General features: G+C 45.9%; 1 protein-coding gene across 1 annotated transcript; it reads left to right on the top strand.

The window, feature by feature from the left end:
- Positions 1-484: 484 nt before the first annotated feature.
- On the top strand, positions 485-20,040 carry LOC146041577 (uncharacterized). Its single transcript, XM_083161527.1, has 5 exons — positions 485-540; positions 755-819; positions 10,651-11,072; positions 11,925-12,051; positions 19,997-20,040. Exons 1-5 carry the CDS (start codon positions 485-487, stop codon positions 20,038-20,040), a joined length of 714 nt encoding a protein of 237 aa, XP_083017653.1.
- The last annotated feature ends 1,274 nt before the right edge of the window (positions 20,041-21,314 follow it).

The raw sequence follows: 21,314 nt of genomic DNA on the forward strand, positions 1-21,314 counted from the left end.
AAAAACAAACCAATTATAATAAGATGCACATAGATATATATACAGAGAGAGAAACCTCTTTTTCACATATGTTTATCTTTTTCTCATATTATATATCTAGATTCATATCTACAACTTATTAGAAGCGGAACATAAAAGGCAGTTGAGATAAAATGTGTGAAAAAAGTATCCGCAGCATACGGCATAACAGCTATATTTAAGGCATAATATGTCAGAAATGGACATGATTAACATAATGAGACTGGGAATCTATGATGTCAATAAAATAATATATGTTTTCCCAAAGAAATAAATGATCTCTTCCATGACTTCCCTTAATAACAATGGCGGCTGCGGTTTCTGCAATATACCTAAGCAGATTTGAATACCAGTGGAAACGACATATTCCCTTAATAAAAATGGCCGCTACTAACTGCATTCCCTAGATGCTGATAACAACATAAATAGAGGGAATACATAAGACGGACACTACATTGACGGCGAAATGGAACGCAAAATGACGCGCTTCCGGCCCAGTGGAACGCACGGACCGGAAACTAAGTAACAAACAGCGGAAAAGCCGCCGCCTAGCCGGAAACGGCAAGACGGCACACAGACATGCCGCTCAGACCATCCTGAGGTATAAATATGGGACCTACTAAGTGGACATCCACTTGCGACTCTTCCTTTTCTTTTTCCTTGATAAAGCCGCTGAGACCGTTAACGGAGGCGGGGAAACGCGTTGGATCAATAAATAATTCTTTTTGCACCACAGGGGATACCACGCAGTTTACAACCAGACCACCAGCCCGAAGGAGACTCCAGATAAAGTTGGACCAAGTAAGGTGATTCAGCACCATCCACTGGGAGCCCGGAGGAATTACAGGTGGCAGCTGTAAGGTACCCCAATATAATATTGTCTGGCCAGACACAAAAAACCTGGACAGTTATATTCACTAATCCAAACAAAGACTGTTACGTAACCAACGAATTAACTACAACTAATATACTAATGTGACCGCAATAAGTAAAAGGGAAGCAAAAATTACTTGGTTTTAATCCACTAACCTGACACGACCGGTTGTGCAATAATTTTTACTTAAACCTTCCCCCTATATACTTTTTTATGTAATATCAATTATATTGTGTTATATTATTCTGTGTATGTTTTATATGTGTTTTTTATCGGTACATAAATAAATTGCATGTACTATTTCCCCCTTTTATGGCGCAGTTCTATTTTTGTTTCTCCTCATAACCCACTGCTTCTCTCTGTCACACTGTCCCCATCATCCACAGCCTCTCCCTGTCACCCACAGCCTCTCCTTGTCACACTCTCCCCATTACCCACAGTCTCTCCCTGTCACCCACTGCCTCTCTTTGTCACACTCCCCATCACCCACAGCCTCTCCATGTCACCCACTGCCTCTCCTTGTCACACTCTGCCCATCACCCACAGCCTCTCCTTTTCACCCACTGACTCACCTTATCACACTCTCCCAATCATACACAGCCTCTCCTTGTCACCCATTGTCTCTCCTTGTCACACTCTCCCCATCACCCACAGCCTCTCATTGTCACCCACTGTCTCTCCTTGTCACTCTCCCCATCACCCACAGCCTCTCCCTATCACCCACCGCCTCTCCTAGTCACCCACTTCCTCTCCTTGTCACACTCTCCCCATCACCCACAGCCTCTCCTTGTCTCCCACTGCCTCTCCTTGTCACACTCTCCCCAGCACCCACATCCTCTCCTTGTCACCCATTGCTTCTCCTTGTCACACTCTCCCCATCACCCACTGCCTCTCCTTATCAGAAAAAAAGAAAGTAGTGCTATACGCCAATGAGAAATATATATGCAAATGTAATATTGATAAACAGAATAAAAGTCAATTTAAAAGCAATTGGCACCTCTGACAATAAAAAGCTGTTGGGATCCATTGCTATGTTGCCGTCACTAATAAGTCCTCATGTAATTATCTCCAAAAGTAAGTCTCTCAGTGTGGAAAGTTGGTATATTTACCACTACTTTGTCAACTACCCCGCCTCTCCTTATCACACTCTCCCCATCACCCACAGCCTCTCCTTGTCACACTTTACTCATATCCCACAGCCTCTGCTTGTCATTCACTGATTCTCCTTATCACACTCTTCCATCGCCCACAGTCTATCCCTGTCACCACTGCCTCTCCTTTTCACACTCTCCCATAATCCACAGCCTCTCTCTGTTGGCCACTGCAACCAGGGCCGGTGCAAGGCACCGGAGCAGTACAGACCCGGGTGGGGGGGCTGAGGGCTACCTGCTGCGCCATCTGACAGGAGTGGGCAGGGGTGTCCATGCCATGGGGGTACCTGCAGTGCTGTGTAATAAGCTGGTGGCGGTGGCGGGGTCCCTGCAGTGATTAGCAAATAACTAGCGATATCCAGCGGCCGGGCGGCGGAACGGGAAGTGCTTATGACTTTCAAAACACTTGCCGCATGCTGATTGGCTGAATCTCAGCCAGTCAATCAGCATGTGGCAAGTGTTTTCAAACCCAGCAGCGCTTCCCGCGCCGCCGCCCGGCCGCCGGATAGTGCTAGTTATTTGCTAATCACTGCAGGGACCCCGCCACCACCACCAGCTTAATACACAGCACCGCAAGTACCCCCGCGGCACGGACACCCCTGCCCGCTCCTGCCAGAGGGCGGCACGGACAAAGCGCCGCAGGTAGTGGTACCCCTGCAGCACAGACACCCCTGCCAGCACCTCCGCTCACCTCCATGTGGGGGGCGAACTGCCGCCCTCCAGTGGCCGGCGCCCTAGACAAATGCCTAGAGCTGCCTAGCGGTGGCGATGGCCCTGACTACAAGGCCTTGTCACACTCCTCCCATCTTCCACTGCCTCTCCTTATCACACTCTCCACATCACCCACTGCCTCTCCTTGTCACACTCTACCCATGACCCACAGCCTCTCCCTGTTGCCCACTGCCTCTCCTTGTCACACTCTCCCCATCACCCACTGCCTCTCCTTTTCACCAACTTAATTTCCAGTTTAACAGGATCCAGCTACTTGTTCTGCTTAAAATGGTCCCATCTCCTGTCAGAGCCCAGACAGAGGCCCGCTGCCAATCAGCCTCTGCCAAGAGACTCGTACTAATCTGCTTTACACATATCAAGGTGCCAAGGAGGGAATCTGCTGAGTTATCCATCACAGCAGAAGATAAAAAGAAACAAAATAAACTAAATGCAACTCAAGGAAACAGATAACAGAAATAATGATGGAAATGGAGAAATTACATGCACATAAAATAAATCAGAAACGTGAATGGTGGTAAGCTTTTTACTAAGGTATACTATATTTCCTTCTAGGTAATGGTCTAATTCCAGAGCATACGAAATTGCATTATATTTTCTTAAAATGTTTTTTTATTTATTCTGAAGCAGAATTAACAAAGAATTGAACCGTGTACAATGTCATAATAATATGTGTATCCTTATGCATTATCTTATATTAAGGTGTAGTGGAGGAGTAGTATGCGGTCAGGAGTTGGCCCCCTCTGTGTCCAGTTGCTGGCTGTGTACTGTCTCCGGGGTTCCTGCAAATGCCTGTAGGATTAACGCCGCTACTGCAGAAAGAACTGGAAGTGACGCAACATGGTTCATCTCCATGGCAATGGGAGACTTCTTCTGCCTTATACCAATATTATTATTTCCTGTGTCAGAGTGGGACACCTGTGTCAGAGTGGGATACATGATCGTTGATGTCCGAGGGCTGCGTGGGTAGCTCCCAGTGGATTGACAAAAGCACGAGGAGACGCTGATGATACTGCAGACGAGTTCAGTGGCGTAACTTCAAATATTGCCCCCCCCCCCCGCCAAAGGGTTCTGGCATACCTCCCAACTTTTGCAGCTCAGCAGACGCGCCGAAAATTTCAGGGGCGTGGCCTATACTCGCGGCTCTCCCACGAGGCCACGCCCCCATTGTGCCGCTATGGGGGCATGACCCAGAGGCTCTGTGAGCCTCTAGCCATGCCCCCAGCCCCCTGGCTGCGGGAATAGACGCTGTGCATAGTTACATAGTTACATAGTAGGTAAGGCTGAAAAAAGACTTGCGTCCATCTAGTTCAACCTGGTATAGATATCCATTGCTGATTTGGTAGGTTCTGGTATTTTACAGACAAATTATATTTCTTATTTGTACCCATGGATGTTATTCTCCAGTAAATGTTTGTCCAACTTTGCCTTGAACGCATTTAATGAGCCAGCCGTTACCACCTCTCTGGGAAGAGAGTTCCAGAGTTTGACTGTTCTGACCGTAAAGAAATTCTTTCTACTAGCTGAATGAAATCTTTTTTCTTCTAATCTATACTCACGCCCTCGCGTCCTAGATTCCTTTCTAGTAGAAAATACTGTAGGGTGTGTGACAGTTCCTTATATTGGCCCTTGATATACTTGTACATGTTGAGCATGTCCCCCCTTAAACGTCTCTTTTCTAATGTAAATAGTCCCAAATTGCTTAATCTCTCCCCGTAGCTTAAATTCTCCATTCCCCTAATAAGCTTTGTTGCTCGCCTTTGGACTTTTTCTAATTCTATGATGTCCTTTTTATAGTGTGGGGCCCAGAACTGTACTCCGTACTCTAGGTGAGGTCTCACCAATGCTTTATATAGTGGCATAATTACCCTTGAGTCCCTAGTTTCCATTCCCCTCTTAATACATGCCAGAATTTTGTTGGCATTTTTTGTAGCTACATTACAATGGGCACTACATCCTAGATTGCTGTCTATTTGGACTCCTAGATCCTTTTCAAGTATGGAATTACCCAGTTCCTCTCCGCTAAGGTTGTAACTTGCACACTGGTTGTGTCTCCCAAGGTGCATAACCTTACATTTATCTACATTGAACCTCATCTTCCATTTTTTTGCCCACTCATCTAGAATTGCAAGATCATTTTGAAGCATGGTGACATCTTCTGGTGATTTGATGACTTTGCTAAGTTTTGTATCGTCAGCAAAGATGGATACATTGCTGAGTAACCCTATCCCAATATCGTTAATAAAAATGTTAAACAAAATGGGCCCCAAAACCGAACACTGGGGCACTCCACTTAGTACCGGTATCATATCTGATACGGCACCATTCACAACCACTCTTTGTTCTCTATTACATAGCCAATTCCCTACCCATCTGCAGATATTTTCACCCAATCCTAGGTTCTCCATTTTATTAATCAATCTCTTGTGTGGGACAGTATCAAATGCTTTAGCGAAATCTAGGAAAATCACATCTACAGCATTTCCATTATCGAGGTTTTTGCTAACCTCTTCATAGAACCCTAGTAGATTAGTTTGGCATGAACGATTTTTCACGAACCCATGTTGGTTAGTACTGAGTAGACGGTGATGATCTAAATATTCCTGGATACCATCCCTTAAAAATCCTTCAAATAGTTTACCCACAATTGATGTTAAACTAACGGGTCTGTAATTAGCGGTATCTTCCTTTTTTCCTTTTTTGAATATTGGCACTACCTCTGCTATTCTCCAATCTTTTGGTACTATACCTGACGATAGTGACTTGCTAAAGATATAATGTAGGGGGGTAGCTAGTTCATCCCTTAATTCCATTAATACCCTCGGATGAATCCCATCTGGCCCTGGTGACTTATTTGTTTTGAGTTTGCTTAGCCTCAGTATTATTTCCTTTGGCATGAAATCCACAATGAGATCTGGCTTATTTGTCCCGTTTGTGGTAAATGTTCGTTCCACAGTCTGCTCTCCCTTAGTAAATACTGATGAGAAGAACTCATTTAACAGTTTTGCTTTTCCCTTGTCCTCAGTAACACTTTTTCCACTAATATCAGTTAGTGGGCCTATGTTTTCCTTAATTAAACGTTTACTATTTATGTATTTAAAAAACTTCTTTGGGTTGGTTTTGCTTTCAGTGGCTATGCACTCTTCATATAATGTTTTAGCTGCTTTGATTACCCCATTACAAGTTTTGTTTGATTCTTTGGGCGGTATTCAATGAGAATACCTGCGAGGTGCAGCGAATCCTTTTTAGGATTCGCTGCACATTCGCCGCACATTCGCCACGTTCCGGAGCCGGCGGGCTCCGGTATTCAACGTGTCAGGGGCTCGCTGCCCCTGACTGGCAAATATGAGCTCCTGCAGCGATTGCCGCAGGGAGCCTGAGGACGGTGCCAGGCAGAGAGATGGAAGTCTCTCTGCCTAGCCCAGAACGTTTGTGGGGGTTAGGTGGGCTCCCCGGGTGCCAGGCAGCACAGGCTGCCCCCCGGGGGTGCCAGCTGGGGAGCGTATATTCACTACACACGATCGTAACGATCGTGTGCAGTGAATATATGAATATGTAATGAACGGCTCGGCTCGGCGCCCCTTGCTGGCTGCTGTGTAAAAAAAAAATAAATAAATAATTTTGTTTAAATTAAATATATATTCATGTGCTTACAGCACATGAATAAAAATAGCATGCCCCTCCTCAGAAGAAAATTCCTGATTTTTTTACATCAAATGTAAAAAACAAAACACTTTATTTTAAAAGTTCACATTCCACTTCACCATAAAAAGATAGCGATTGCTACTCGGTGAATCATGGTGAAAAAAACCTTCAAATATATTCGCCATCTGCTCATTGAATAGGGTGATTCACCGTTTTAGTCAGAAATTCGCCAAACAGCACAAATTCGCCAAAAAAACATGGCGAATCAGGCTCATTGAATACCGCCCTTTGTATTTTGCGAACGCCTCCTCATTCAAGTTATTTTTATAGAATTTAAAGGCTCTGGTTTTATTGTTGATAGCTGACCTTACTTCTTTGTCCAACCATGGTGGCTTTTTTTTGTTGAATTTACCTTTAGTTACTTTAGGAATGTATTCAATAGTTAGTGAATCAGGCACCTTTTTTAGAGTATCCCACATTTCCTCTGCATTTTTTCCCTCCATAACCGTTTCCCACCCAATTCCTGTTAGGGCTTCCCTGAATAATTCAAAGTTCGCTTTTCTGAAGTTTAGTATTTTTGCAGATCCTTTTTGATGTAATTTACTGAAGTTGATTTCCAGTGAAACCATATTGTGATCACTATTCCCTAATTGTTCAATTACTTTTGTGTTTGAAACTAAGTCTGTGTTATTTGTTAATACTAAGTCCAAGAGCGCCTCATCACGAGTTGGAGTTTCTACCGTTTGTGTAATAAACTGGTCTTTAAGTAAGCTTAAGAACCCATTGCTTCTTGCTGATTTACCTGTTTCGTTTTCCCAATCAATGGGCCTTATTTTGGTTCATTCTTTCTGCCAAAATCCTTCTTAGATGGACAAAACCATGTGCACTGCAGGGGGGGCAGATGTAACATGTGCAGAGAGAATTAGGTTTGGGTGAGTAATTTTGTTTCTGTGCAGGGAAAATACTGACTGCTTTATTTTTACACTGCAATATAGATCTCACTTTGAAGTAAAACCCCACCCAAATCTAATTCTCTCTGCACAAGTAACACCTGCCCCACCTGCAGTGCACATGGTTTTGCCCATCTAAGAAGGATTTTGTCAGAAAGAATGAACCAAAATAAGGCCCAATGTCGGGTAAATTAAAATCCCCCATAATTAATACCTGACCCTGATTTGATGCTTGTTTAATTTGGTTTAAAAGAAGAGACTCTTCCCTTTCATTTATATTTGGTGGTTTATAGCATACCCCTATTATAAATTTGCTTTTTGGTTTCTTATTATTGTCGGTTATCTCTGCCCACACTGTCTCCGAGTTGTCGTCTTCCAGGTCTGTGCTCATATTTTTCTCACATGATGTTAAGTTATTATTTACATATAGGCACACACACCCGCCCCTTCTATTTTCCCTGTCTTTCCTGTAGAGTGTACATGTTTAATGCCCAGTCATGCGACTCATTACACCATGTTTCTGTAATAACAATGATGTCGTAGTCATCCCTACTGATCACCGTTTCAAGCTCCCCGATTTTACTCACTAAGCTTCTTGCATTAGCCAGTAAGCATTTTCATTTATGTTTATTTTTAGATATGGCTCTAATATTGGCCCTTATTCTGATCGGTGCGGCCCGATCAGAATATGCGGCCGCGACCGTGCAGGCGAATCCCCGCCTTCCATACGGATCGCCACCTGCCGTCCGTACGCGGATATGTGGCGATCCGCATGAAATTGGACGGGGATACGCCTCCTCCGTCTTGGGAGCAGCCCCTGCATTCGATGGTCGCCGAACATCGAATGCAGGGCCGCACGCTCCACCAGGTCCCGCCACACAAGACCACACGGACACTTGTCCGTGTGAAATCATGTATGGGGGCGGGCAGCTGACATCCGGCGATGTCAGATGCCCGCCCCGTACCCACGCGTCACGGCCTCATTACCATGCATACGCCCCGCGTTTGCATGGGAACGCCCATGAAACGCGGGGCGTATGCATAGGGTAATGAGGCTAAGTAGCCCCTCATGCCCCTCTACGCCCCCTGTGCGGTGTATAAAGAATCCGTGCGGCGAAATCGCCTGCACATGCGCAGACTGACCTCTGCACATGCGCAGACGATCAACATCGGCGGTCCGTCCGCATGCGGGAATATCCGCACCGATCAGAATAAGGGCCATTGTGATTAGTTTCACCCCAGGACCCATTTGAATTCTTTACTAGCTTCCTCTTTCCCCTCTCCCCTTCAATAGACTCTCTACAGGCCTCCCCACCATGCACACTGCCTGCCCTCTCCATAATTCCGGGAATTCTTCCTCTGTCATTCCCTCCTTCCCGTATACTAAGATCATCTGTACATAAGAACTGTAATGGGGTAAGGTGACTGTTACAACATAACATTTTATTACATGACATTCCTGATGCACCCTGAGAGTTACCCCCGATTATACCCTTGTTATGTGCACAGTGTTTATTCCCCGCTGCTTAGCAGCTGACAGGGGGGACTCCCAACAGCCCCCCCCACACCGCGGGACACTGCCGCCCACGGGTGGGACAGCGGGACAGGCCCTGATAATCGGGACTGTCCCGCTAAAATCGGGACTGTTGGGAGGTATGTTCTGGTGCCCGCCCGCCAGCCAAACACATATATACTTACATACCAGGACGGAGTCCGCCTGTCAGCGATGCGGGCAGCGGGTGGGAGCCGGGATGTGAACAGTGCGGGTGGGGGCTGGGATGCCTGTCAGTGCTGCGGTGGTCCCGGCTCCCATCCTGGCTTTATTCTGATATGGATCAGAGAACTGTCTGCTATATGGGGGCGGACATTTTATGATGGTCCGTCTCCATAGGCTCAGAATGAAGCCAGGATGGGAGCCGGGACCACCGCAGCGCTGACAGGTAAAGCTGCGGGGGTGGGGGGGCATTAAAATAGCACCGCAGCCACCCGGCGCCTGCACTTATGCTGGGTACACACCAGGACGACTAGGGCACGATTCTGTCAATTTAGATCCAATTCCGACCGGTTGTATGCAGATTGTATGTACTATCGTGTGTTTTTGACATTTATTTGATCCGATTCCGATCAAATGCGCGTTCACGCCGCTCGTTTGGTCGCATCTTTGGTCCTACGTGCTGCAGGTAGGATCTGTCAATCCCAGGCCGACCGACCGTCAATCGTATGCAGATCGTGAGTGTTTTTTGCCGCCTCCGTCGTCCGTCCGTCGGTGCGTCCGTCGTTTGATCCAGCCTATTTGAGTGGCATTTCCTAAACACTCCCCCGGCGCCATGTTTTTCCACATAGCAAACAGCGCTGGCGCAGCAGTTGGACTCTCCTTCTTGTCTCATCTCCCAGAACAACAACCTGGTATGTTTGCACTCCCAATGCTCTTCTATGCATGCCCACTGTTGCCACCAATGTATATAGTGTGTATAAAGCACTGGTTTGGCAACCGTGCACCCGACCATGTCACTGTTTTTTTTGGGTGGGCCCCATGTCTGTGTGTATACATATAACCAATGTCCACCATTGCAGTATTCAAAGCACTCCTCTCTGCTAGGCCCCATTCACCTGTGTGTGTGTGTTTGTGTATATATAGATATATATACATAAACCATTGTCCACCATTGCAGTATTCCAAGCACTCCTCTCTGCTAGGCCCCATTCACCTGTGTGTGTGTGTTTGTGTATATATAGATATATATACATAAACCATTGTCCACCATTGCAGTATTCCAAGCACTCCTCTCTGCTAGGCCCCATTCACCTGTGTGTGTGTGTTTGTGTATATATAGATATATATACATAAACCATTGTCCACCATTGCAGTATTCCAAGCACTCCTCTCTGCTAGGCCCCATTCACCTGTGTGTGTGTGTTTGTGTATATATAGATATATATACATAAACCATTGTCCACCATTGCAGTATTCCAAGCACTCCTCTCTGCTAGGCCCCATTCACCTGTGTGTGTGTGTTTGTGTATATATAGATATATATACATAAACCATTGTCCACCATTGCAGTATTCCAAGCACTCCTCTCTGCTAGGCCCCATTCACCTGTGTGTGTGAATAGCAATCTGCACAATAAAATGTATAGTGGTTTTCATAAAAGTTTATTAACATTTTAAATACTTAAAACATAAGAACTAGGTAAACTGGTAACTATAACTATAAAAATTTAAATATGAAACAAAACATGGGTATAACTATAACAACTAAAATGGTTTTATCTTTTTACAGTCCCAATGTCCAACGCAAAGGAACAAGAGTTTTTGGAAGGGTTTATTGAAAAATATCGTACACACGAATGCCTGTGGAGAACCAAATCCAAGGAGTATTCAAACAAAATGAAAAGAAACCAAGCCTTGGAGGAGTTGGCACGCTACAGTCTTCCATTTCACCCAGAGGCCAATGTTGAATGGGTGAGGAAACGCATCCAGAATATGCGCACGGTGTTCTTAAAGGAACACAAGAAGATGGAGGCTGCAAAGAAGTCTGGTGCTGGAGTCGACGAGATGTATCAAACATCGCTCTGGTACTATGACCGGTTGACATTCACCCTCAGCCAGGAGTCGATGAGGACAGGAGTAGTCCTTATGGTCGAACAGGAAAACCAAGAAGTCGCGGCGCAGGAGGAGGAGGAGAATTCGCAGTCTGCATCGGTGAGTCTATTTTTTTGGCTATCTAATTGATTCCTCCTGCCAATCCACAGCGCCCTCCCCATTAAAGTAGGCCATGTACTCTTCCCTCACCTGTTTGGCTCGTGCACTCCCTGTGTAGCGTTGTGTTGGGGTTTGCAAGGAGGATATCTGCACTACCTCCTCTGGCAGTTCTTGGTCTTCTTGGAGTGCTGTGCCTGTAGCCCTTTGCTGTGTGGCTTTTCTGCGGAGCAAATTGTGCAGGACACAGCACGCCGTGACAACCCAGTCAATTTTGTCCACCCTCAGGTTAATGGCAGTGTGAAAAATGCGAAACCGGCTTGCCAGGATGCCAAAAGCATTTTCCACAACACGCCGTGCCCTGGATAGCCTGTAGTTAAAGATCCTTTTGTCATGGTTCAGGCCCCTTTGCGCATATGGCTTCATGACATGCTCGTGCAGGCCAAAAGCCTCGTCAGCCACAAAAACAAAGTTAAGCCCCTGTTTAGTTTCCTGGACAGACGGCAAGTGAAGGGTGTTCGCTATGAGCCTTTCGTAGAACTTTGTGTCCTTGAAAGTGCCACCATCCGATGCACGGCCATTCCTTCCTACATCCAGGAAGATAAACTCATAGTTGGCATTCACCACAGCCATTAGTACAATGCTAAAATAGCCCTTGTAATTAAAATAGTAGGAACCACTATTGATAGGCTGGGCTATGCGGACATGTTTGCCATCAATGGCTCCACCGCAATTTGGGAAGTTCCATCGCTGTTCAAACTCCTCTGCGATGACTTTCCATTCATTCACGCTGGTAGGGAACTGAAATTAGAAGTAAATAGAATTGATTAGTAAACATGTTCAATTTTTTTACAGCTTGGTGACTACCCACCTGCAACCCCAGACCTATCTGTCCTATCTGATAATGCATGCACATCTAACGAAGTTCCTACTCCGGCACGCACTCCGCCACCCACCCTGGAACCCACTCCACCACTCCCCCGTGCCAAAAAAATGCGTGGCAAAGGAAAAAAAGGAGAAGCAGCGGCACATGAAGAATTTATGATGCGGGCACATCAAGTCCTGCAAAGAAACCCGGACAAACATGACAACTACTTCACTTATGTGGCAGAGTGTGTTCGCAACATGGCTCCTGACCAGCAACTTACTTTTGAAAAGTTATGCATGGAGTTGGTGTATAATGGCAGTTTAGGGTATCTCAACAGTGGCACTAAAATAGTTGGCATTGGTAGTGCACCAGACACACCACTGTCATTAGAATCACCAGTGCCTACTCCGCCTGCCACCGTAGCAGGCCAGTCGAGCACAATTCCAACACATACCCAGTCAACACCTACACAGCCTTCTCAACCCCCCCAGTACCGTCAATTCTACAGTTCTTTACTGATAGAAGATCCAGAGTGTCCTGTTTTTGAGGATCTGTCTTAAAAAATAGGCTACTTTATCATTTACCATCGACATGGTCTCAGCTGCAGGTATGTGATGGCCACTGCTCACATGGCGTATGGCGCACATCAATGGGGCCGGGACCATTGCATCTGCGCCATGCGCCATGTGGGCCGCAGCCTTTACATATCTGCAGCAGACATCCTCTGCCACACAAGGGCCACAGTGTGTATTTTTGTTTATTTATATGCTGCTACCTGTACCTGCATTACCAGAGGGAGAACAGGATTCTCCTCAATCTGGATAGCAAACTCCATTTATTGCCCTTTTGTCTTTACCAATAGTATGGGGTACTGTGCGGCAGACATGGTCTCGGCTGCAGGTATGTGATGGCCACTGCTCACATGGCGTATGGCGCACATCAATGGGGCCGGGACCATTGCATCTGCGCCATGCGCCATGTGGGCCGCAGCCTTTACATATCTGCAGCAGACATCCTCTGCCACACAAGGGCCACAGTGTGTATTTTTGTTTATTTATATGCTGCTACCTGTACCTGCATTACCAGAGGGAGAACAGGATTCTCCTCAATCTGGATAGCAAACTCCATTTATTGCCCTTTTGTCTTTACCAATAGTATGGGGTACTGTGCGGCAGACATGGTCTCGGCTGCAGGTATGTGATGGCCACTGCTCACATGGCGTATGGCGCACATCAATGGGGCGGGGGCCATTGCATCTGCGCCATGCGCCATGTGGGCCGCAGCCTTTACATATCTGCAGCAGACATCCTCTGCCGCACAGTACCTTATCCCTACTGTTGTAAGGGCATGTTCCAGAAGTTACCAGAGTGTCTTTTGTCTTGGTTTTCTACATATATGCTGCTACCTGTACCTGCATTACCAGAGGGAGAACAGGATTCTCCTCAATCTGGATAGCAAACTCCATTTATTGCCCTTTTTTCTTTGCCAATAGTATGGGGTACTGTGCCGAAGACATGGTCTCAGCTGCAGGTATGTGATGGCCACTGCTCACATGGTGTATGGCGCACATCAATGGGGCGGGGGCCATTGCATCTGCGCCATGCGCCATGTGGGCCGCAGCCTTTACATATCTGCAGCAGACATCCTCTGCCACACAGTACCTTATCCCTACTGTTGTAAGTGCCTGTTCCAGAAGTTACCAGAGTGTGTTTTTTGTTTTTTTATATGCTGCTACCTGTACCTGCATTACCAGAGGGAGAACAGGATTCTCCTCAATCTGGATAGCAAACTCCATTTATTGCCCTTTTGTCTTTACCAATAGTATGGGGTACTGTGCGGCAGACATGGTCTCAGCTGCAGGTATGTGATGGCCACTGCTCACATGGCGTATGGCGCACATCAATGTGGCCGGGACCATTGCATCTGCGCCATGCGCCATGTGGGCCGCAGCCTTTACTTATCTGCGGCAGACATCCTCTGCCACACAGTAGCCCGTACTTATTGGGAAAGTTTAAACTGGGTCATACATACTTAAATCTTTATATATAGTGTGTGTTTTTGTACAATATCTTTTATATATGGTATTATAATATATTTTTGTTGACACAATCTATTTACTATTTTACATGTTTTAACCATGAAAGGCCTAAAAAACCTGTTTCTGTCCTAGGCCTAAATTATAAATAAAAATATTTTGTTTGCACAATAAAGTGTACAGTGTATATTTCATCCTTACCTTGCAATACTGGTACTGCAGCACCTTCACAATGGCTTTGCAGGTCTCCGGGATGATGAGGCCCAAAGCTTGCGGGGAGATGAGGGATCCAAACTTTAGGTCAGCAAGAGACCGTCCTGTCGCCAGAAACCTCAGGGTGACCACCAGCCGTTCCTCAGCAGGGATAGCCATGCGATACTTGGTATCCTGCTTCTCGATGTGGGGAGTCACCAGACGCAGCAATTCCTGGAATGTGGCATCATCCATCCTCAAGAAGTTACGGAAATCGTCTGGGTTATTCTCCCTGATGTCCCTGAGCAGTGGCATGTGCGAACGAGTCTGACGCTGAAGTAGCCACTGCTTTGTCCAGCATGATCTTTCTCTCCTGCGCTGGGCTCTCTGACGCCTGAGCTTCAAAACTGCATAATAGAGCAGGTACTGTTGCTGGTGACTACCCATCACTGCATTCTCCATAGTGCAGGGTTAAAAGACACTTTGTAATGGCAGGCAAAACAAAGTAATGTGTAAATAGCTATGTCCAGCGTTCAGCAGGTATAAACCAAGCCTCACTAGTAACAAAGCAGAAATACACTGGTTTAAAATGGCTGCTGCTATTCCTATCCCCCTCTGCTAGTCCTCCCCCTCTGCTAGTCCAGCCCCTTCATTCAAATTTCAAAGGCCCATCTGACGACGGTCGCATGTGTTCTTGCAAAAAAAACAAAAACCAGCGATCCGACCGTCTTAACGACCATCGCGGGCGCATCGGGATCGGATCTAGATCGTTCCGCAAAAAAACACAATTTTTGCTAATCGTTTGCTGGGGACTGCCTGGGAGCTCCCGGGAAGTCCAAGGGAAATCGTTCCATGGTCGTCTATCGGTCGTGAACGACGGTGGTCGTCCTGGTGTGTACCCCACATTACACTGCGCCTGCCCGCGACCGCGGGGGCTGTGGTTCTATTGTTAGGCCACTGGACGAGTGGCGGTTTTTACCTATCGGCTGCATGGCTGCAGCCCCCCAGGTCAAATCCTCCACTGTTCTCTGCCTAAGTGAAGCCAGATGCAGTCTATGAGACTGCTCTGACTTCACTGTGACTTGCAGTGGCTAAGGCTTCCTATTGGAAGTCCGACCTGCCAGTCACTCAAGGCAGTCCCATTGGGAGATGTTCCCTACCTCTGGGACACTTCTAAATGGGCTGCTGAGTGGCAGCCCATAAAGACTGGGGTCTACGCATGCGCAGTACGAGGATGATACTGTGCATATGTGCCGGACACGGGACCCTGATTATCAGAGCCGAATTTCCACATGTTTGGGGGCGGCACTTGGATGCCTGTGATAGTACTGTCAGCCCAAAATATCCACTGTACTGTACTATATTCCATCTTAAATAGAGTGTATATGGATAGGACATGCAGATACTGCCCCTGTAACTGTCCTACTTAGTAAATATGTATACATAATAACAGAACATGTCACAGTTAGTGGCTTTTTTTTATAAATCATTACACTGGCTATTATCAAATGAGGGCTTATAAGTAATCAATAAAAATAATACAATTAGGCGGGGGGGGGTGCGAACTTTATTGTTGTGCCATGGGGTGCCCTCATCCCTAAATCCACCCCTGCTGATTATGCTTCTGTGGGCTTCTGTGGGCTGCTGCATATGCAGTACCGAAGAAGCTACTGCGCATGCACCGACCCCGCGGCGTGGACTGGGACCGGGATTGGCAGCATCGGGGACCACGAGCATAGCGGTGCCAGCAGAGGGGGGCCCGCATCGCGGCAGCCCCCCCATCTCTGCAGAGGTAAGAACCACCGCTACTGCAGCCAGAAATGGAAGTGACGCAACATGGTTCATCTCCATCTTCTTCCTCCTTTGCCAATATTATTATTTCCACCTTTACAAATAATAATTGGCTTTATACCTGGCTGTAGGCCAAGATAGGAGAGTATTTAGGGGGATACTGTATCTCAGTCCAAATCAGAGAGATAATGGCTGAGGACTGTTTCTAGCTCCACCTAATTGAAAGAAATGATAAAGTTTCCTTGTAGTGGAACAAAGACAATGTACTGTAAACAACCTTAATAGAGATGGGCAAAACGGATCATTAAGCTGAGCCGGGATCCGCCGAATCTCTCAGTGGAAAGATACGGATCTTTTAGACCAGACATGTCCAACCTGCGGCCCTCCAGATGTGCTGAAACTACACATCCCAGCATGCATTGCCATCATTCTAGCATTCCCTAATAGCCAAATTGTGGCAAGGCATGCTGGGATGTGTAGTTTCAGCACATCTGGAGGGCCGCAGGTTGGACATGACTGTTTTAGACGGTCCTCGGCTCGCTTTAAAAAAAAAGGGGGAATATACATGACCGAGTAAAAACACTGATCGATGGCTGGGTGCAAAATCGCCATCGATGGCAACCATCGATGGCGTCTGCACCGATGGCCATCCCTGGCAGCAGCAGCTAATCTTTCTATCACTTGTAGTCAAAGCACTGTGCTCAGTCTCCAGAGGTAGTACATCTCAGCTGCCACAGGTGGCAGCACTGAGATCAAGAAAATGCATTGTAACGTAAAATTAAAAAGAAACGGATCACCTTTTTGGGCTCGGCGGCTCACTCGTTCTTGAATGGGATCCGTGCAAAAGATCTGGTTCGTTCGCGAATGACCCATCTCTAAACCTTAACCCTTTGAGTGCCAACATCTCTGTGAGAGATGTTCAAGATATCTGTTAAAAATGTTATATAAATTAAAATAATAATGTTGTGTGAAAAAATGTAATGGGTTGCGTTTTGGGGGGGGGGGGCGATTATTTTTTCCCCGCAAAATCGTCCGTTTTCGGCCATTTTTTGCAGCGAAATCGCACATTTTGAAGTGGCGATATTTAGTCACACTTCAATTTGCATCCAGATGTTTTCCCATTGGAAAGCATCTAACACGCACATGTAATAGGGTGTGATTTTTGGTAAAGGTTATTAAAAATCGCCAAAAAAATATACCAGGATCTGGCTGGTGAATTTGACAGAACCATGCACAGATCATCGTGATCTGTGCATGGTTCTGTCCAAAAAAGGGTTAAAAAAAACGGGGGAAAAACTGCGTGGGGTCCCCCCTCCTGAGCATAACCAGCCCCGGGCTGAAAGAGCCGGTCCTGGTTTAATAAAATCACAGGAACAAACAAGTCGGGGTTCCGTAGATTTTATAAAACCAACACCAGGCTCAAGGGCCGGTCCTGGTTCCCAAAATACAAGCGGCCAATCAGGAGCCGACTTTCTCTGCTTTTTCTCCGAGAAAGTCGGTTCTTGATTGGCCGCTAGGCAGAAAATAGAATAATTTGGATGAGAGACGTGGAAGATGAAACATCTCTGCGCCTCTCATTCCAATCGGGTACCGGCGGCTGATGCGGTGGACTACGGCGGAGACGGAGAACATGACGGGATCTTTGCCAGAGGATGTGGTGAGTAGGATTACCTTACACAGGTCCCCCGTGGATTTATTCAGATCCAGGACCCCGGACTCTTCAGCCCTGGAGCCCCAGACCCCGGACCAGCCCCGGAACCAAGGCACCGGGCCGGACCCAGGGACCTACCGACGCGCTCAAGATAGGTAAGTATCAGTATGTATGGGCTTTGGATGTATTAAAGTTTTATTTTTATTGTGTGTCTGTGTGTTTATTTGACTATTTTTATTACTGTGGAACTACAAGTGCCAGCGGGCCCTTTAATGCCCCACATGCTGGGACTTGTGGTTCTCCAAGTCCCTGCATGTGGTGCAGGCTTGCTGGGACTCATAGTTCCACAGCAATACACAATAGTTTTTCTATTTTTTACACAAGTATCAGCTCGATGCCCACCGCCCAGGGGCATCGAGGACAGCCCCGGGCTTCAGCATTGGCAGGTAAGTTCTGGAGGCGGGAGCCCTTCTTTGGGGGGGTACCCACTCTCCCAGGACCCCTGCCCATGCTGACCGGTCAGGGGGATGAATGCTTTGGCCGGGGGGACTTGCATAAAAAGTCTTCCCCCGGCTGTGGCATTACCCTGCTGGCTGGTTGGGCCCGATGCTGGTTCTTGAAATAGGGGGGCCCCCTAGTCATTTTGTCCCCCATATTTTGGGAACCGGAACCGGGCCTTGAGCCTGGTGCTGGTTCTATAAAATCCACGGAACCCCGACTTGTTTGTTCCTGTGATTTTATGAAACCTGGACCGGCTCTTTCAGCCTGGGGCTGGTTATGCTCAGGAGGGGGGACCCCACGCAGTTTTTTCCCCGTTTTTGTTTTTTACACAAAATCGCATGTTTCAAAATGCGCACATTTTCATGAGTAAAAATCGCCCGAAATCGCACTTTTTTGCTGCGAATCCGCATCTCATTACATATGCGAATTTGCGGCAAAAAATGCGATTTTTTTTTTTATGTGTGATTTGGTGCGATTTTTTTTGTAAGAAAAAAATCGCACCAAATCACACATTAAAAAAAAAATCGCATTTTTTGCCGCGAATTCGCATATGCGCATTTTAAAACCCTATTACATTTCGCCCTATATTTCCTATATAAGTTAACATTACAGGTCATTATAAATTTATAATGAATGCAATTTTCACACCTATTCACAAATTCACTGGGCACTCATGGGGTTAAACTGCACATAGAACAATAAAATCTACTTTATTATCTATTGTGTCACATTCAAGAATGGCAGCAGCCTCTTTACTACTTGCAATTATCAGTAGAGATGTCACGGTGCCCTGGCAGAGGGGGGCCTGGGGTACAGTATGCCATATATTCCCCGCCCCCCCCCCCCCCCCCTTAATCATATGCCCACAAATGATAAGTAAAGGTTTACTTGCTCATATAGGAACTTTTCCCATTTTATTTTACCCATTGTGTTCTTCCCATTTTAATCTTCTCATTATTATTTCCTATTGTGTTCTTCTTATAATACTTTTTAGGGAAGGCCATCGACCATCATCAATGGTTTATGGCCAATATCGAATAATTTTACCATTGATGGGGGAGAACCAGATGTTTCTTTGTTTTTTCAAGCTGCCGGGACACGGAGCATAGCCCCTCCGACAACCCTGAAGCCCCACCCCCACCTTCTGATTGGCCTATGGGCCAGTCAGACAAAGAGAATGGATGGAGAATGGATGACCATCTATAGCTAAAACTATCTATCACATAGCTTGTAACTACCAATGGCTAGTCGCAGAATCACCATTGATGGTAACCATCGATGGCGGCTGCACCGATAGCCAACCCTAGTACTTTTCCCATTACAGTCTGAGTAGGGTAAACTTTACTCTTCCACTGGCAGGTGCTGCTACTGCCCACTGTCCTACCCTGTCGCTGATTCCCACACAGACAAGGGTGTGCTGATTATGACCCTCCCCGGCATATACAGTATAAATTAATGATTGTATCGGGGGACACATATCTGACCCCATCATAAGTCACATCAGTTCCTAATCCCGCTCTTCAGCCTGTGCGATATTACAGATAAGACCTGATGAATTAATTTCTAATGCTTTTATTCTGTTGCTTAATAAATCTGTGTGTGTATAGGATATGTCAATGACATTTAATAACTCAGAGACGCCGGGAGAGGTCTTTAGGAGTGGATTATAGCTGAGGACGCGGGACTGAATAGTTTTATATGTGCAACCCATAGAACGGAGCTGCGGTATTTTATCACATAACACTTAGTCATTACGTTTAAATGTCAGCCAGCCATAACATAGATGGAAAAAGAAATGTCATCTGTAAAAGCCACAAATGAGAAATAACTCCTAAGTATTATGTTCCTGATCTGTTTCGCTCATCGGACGGACGATCTCATTGGTGCAGGTGGCTCTTACTCCGAAGCCCTGCTCTTGGAAGATGTTCTGTAGGAGAGGTGAGACGAGGCTCCTGCCCAATGTAAATAGATTTGCCTAAAGTCTTCAAACAACAAAAAACAAACAAATGAACAATGTAATAATTAAAAACACACCATCATCATTATCCCTTTATGTAAAAATCCTGCAGCGAGATAAAAACATCTGTCATGTATATGTATAGCTGGCTCGTGTGTTAAAAATAGAAAGGCGTTCTGAACAAAAGCCATGTATCAATGTCCCTGCTCTGTCAGTCTGGGGAAAACTTCGTTCAGATTTAGAGAGTTTATTTGGTTCTGGTTAAAAGCTTCTCAAAATATTGTCTTCTGCCATGTACTTTCACTTTGAGCTGTGACAGTTTTTGCTTTAACTTTGAGCTGTGACTGTTGATAGCCCACAAACACTCCAACCCACCCCCAGTACCTATCCACTCCTACCACCAATCTCGGTCTTCACAGCTTCCTCTCTCCATATCCCACAAGTTTGCAACAGATCAGTGTCCCTGCAAAAATAGCTTTCGCTGTCTGCTACGTGTTAGTGGCGGTACTTCACCTCTATACTGTATATATATTTACTGTATATAGATAGATAGATACTGTACATAGATATATGTGGATGTTGTGTAATAGTACAGGGCATGACCAGCATATTACACTACAGAGAGGGGGATGTATTATTATAAGGGCACGTATAGGGGACTTTACTTACACTATTGGAAATTAAGCTATGCATTTTTTATTTTATTTTTACTTTTTGTATAATTGGTTTTGACTTTTCCCTTTTGCGCTTGTTCGTTGGATGTATCTATAAATAAATCATTTTACTGTATATACAATGGAATATGCTGCGCTATATAAGAAACTGTTAATAAATAAATAAATAAATATACTACATCGTATTGAGGAACAACTCCTGATCACTACAAAGACATATACTGTAAAAGTGACGTGGAAAAGATTTCTTGCTGTGCTTTTAGCAACAGATTATCTGGTATGCAGTATAAATATCCTTCTAATGTAGGGTACACACCAGGACGACCACCGTCGTCCACGACCGATAGACGACCATGGAACGATTTACCTTGGACTTCCCGGGAGCTCCCAGGCAGTCCCCAGCAAACGATTAGCAAAAATTGTGTTTTTTTGCGGAACGATCTCGATCCGATCCCGATTCGCCCGTGATGGTCGTTAAGACGGTCGGATCGCTGTTTTTTTTTTTTTTTGCAAGAACACATGCGACCGTCGTCAGATTGGCCTTTGAAATTTGAATGAAGGGCTGGACTAGCAGAG

The sequence above is a fragment of the Crinia signifera genome, chromosome 19 (assembly GCF_055691185.1).
Source record: "Crinia signifera chromosome 19, ASM5569118v1, whole genome shotgun sequence".
NCBI lineage: Eukaryota > Metazoa > Chordata > Amphibia > Anura > Myobatrachidae > Crinia > Crinia signifera.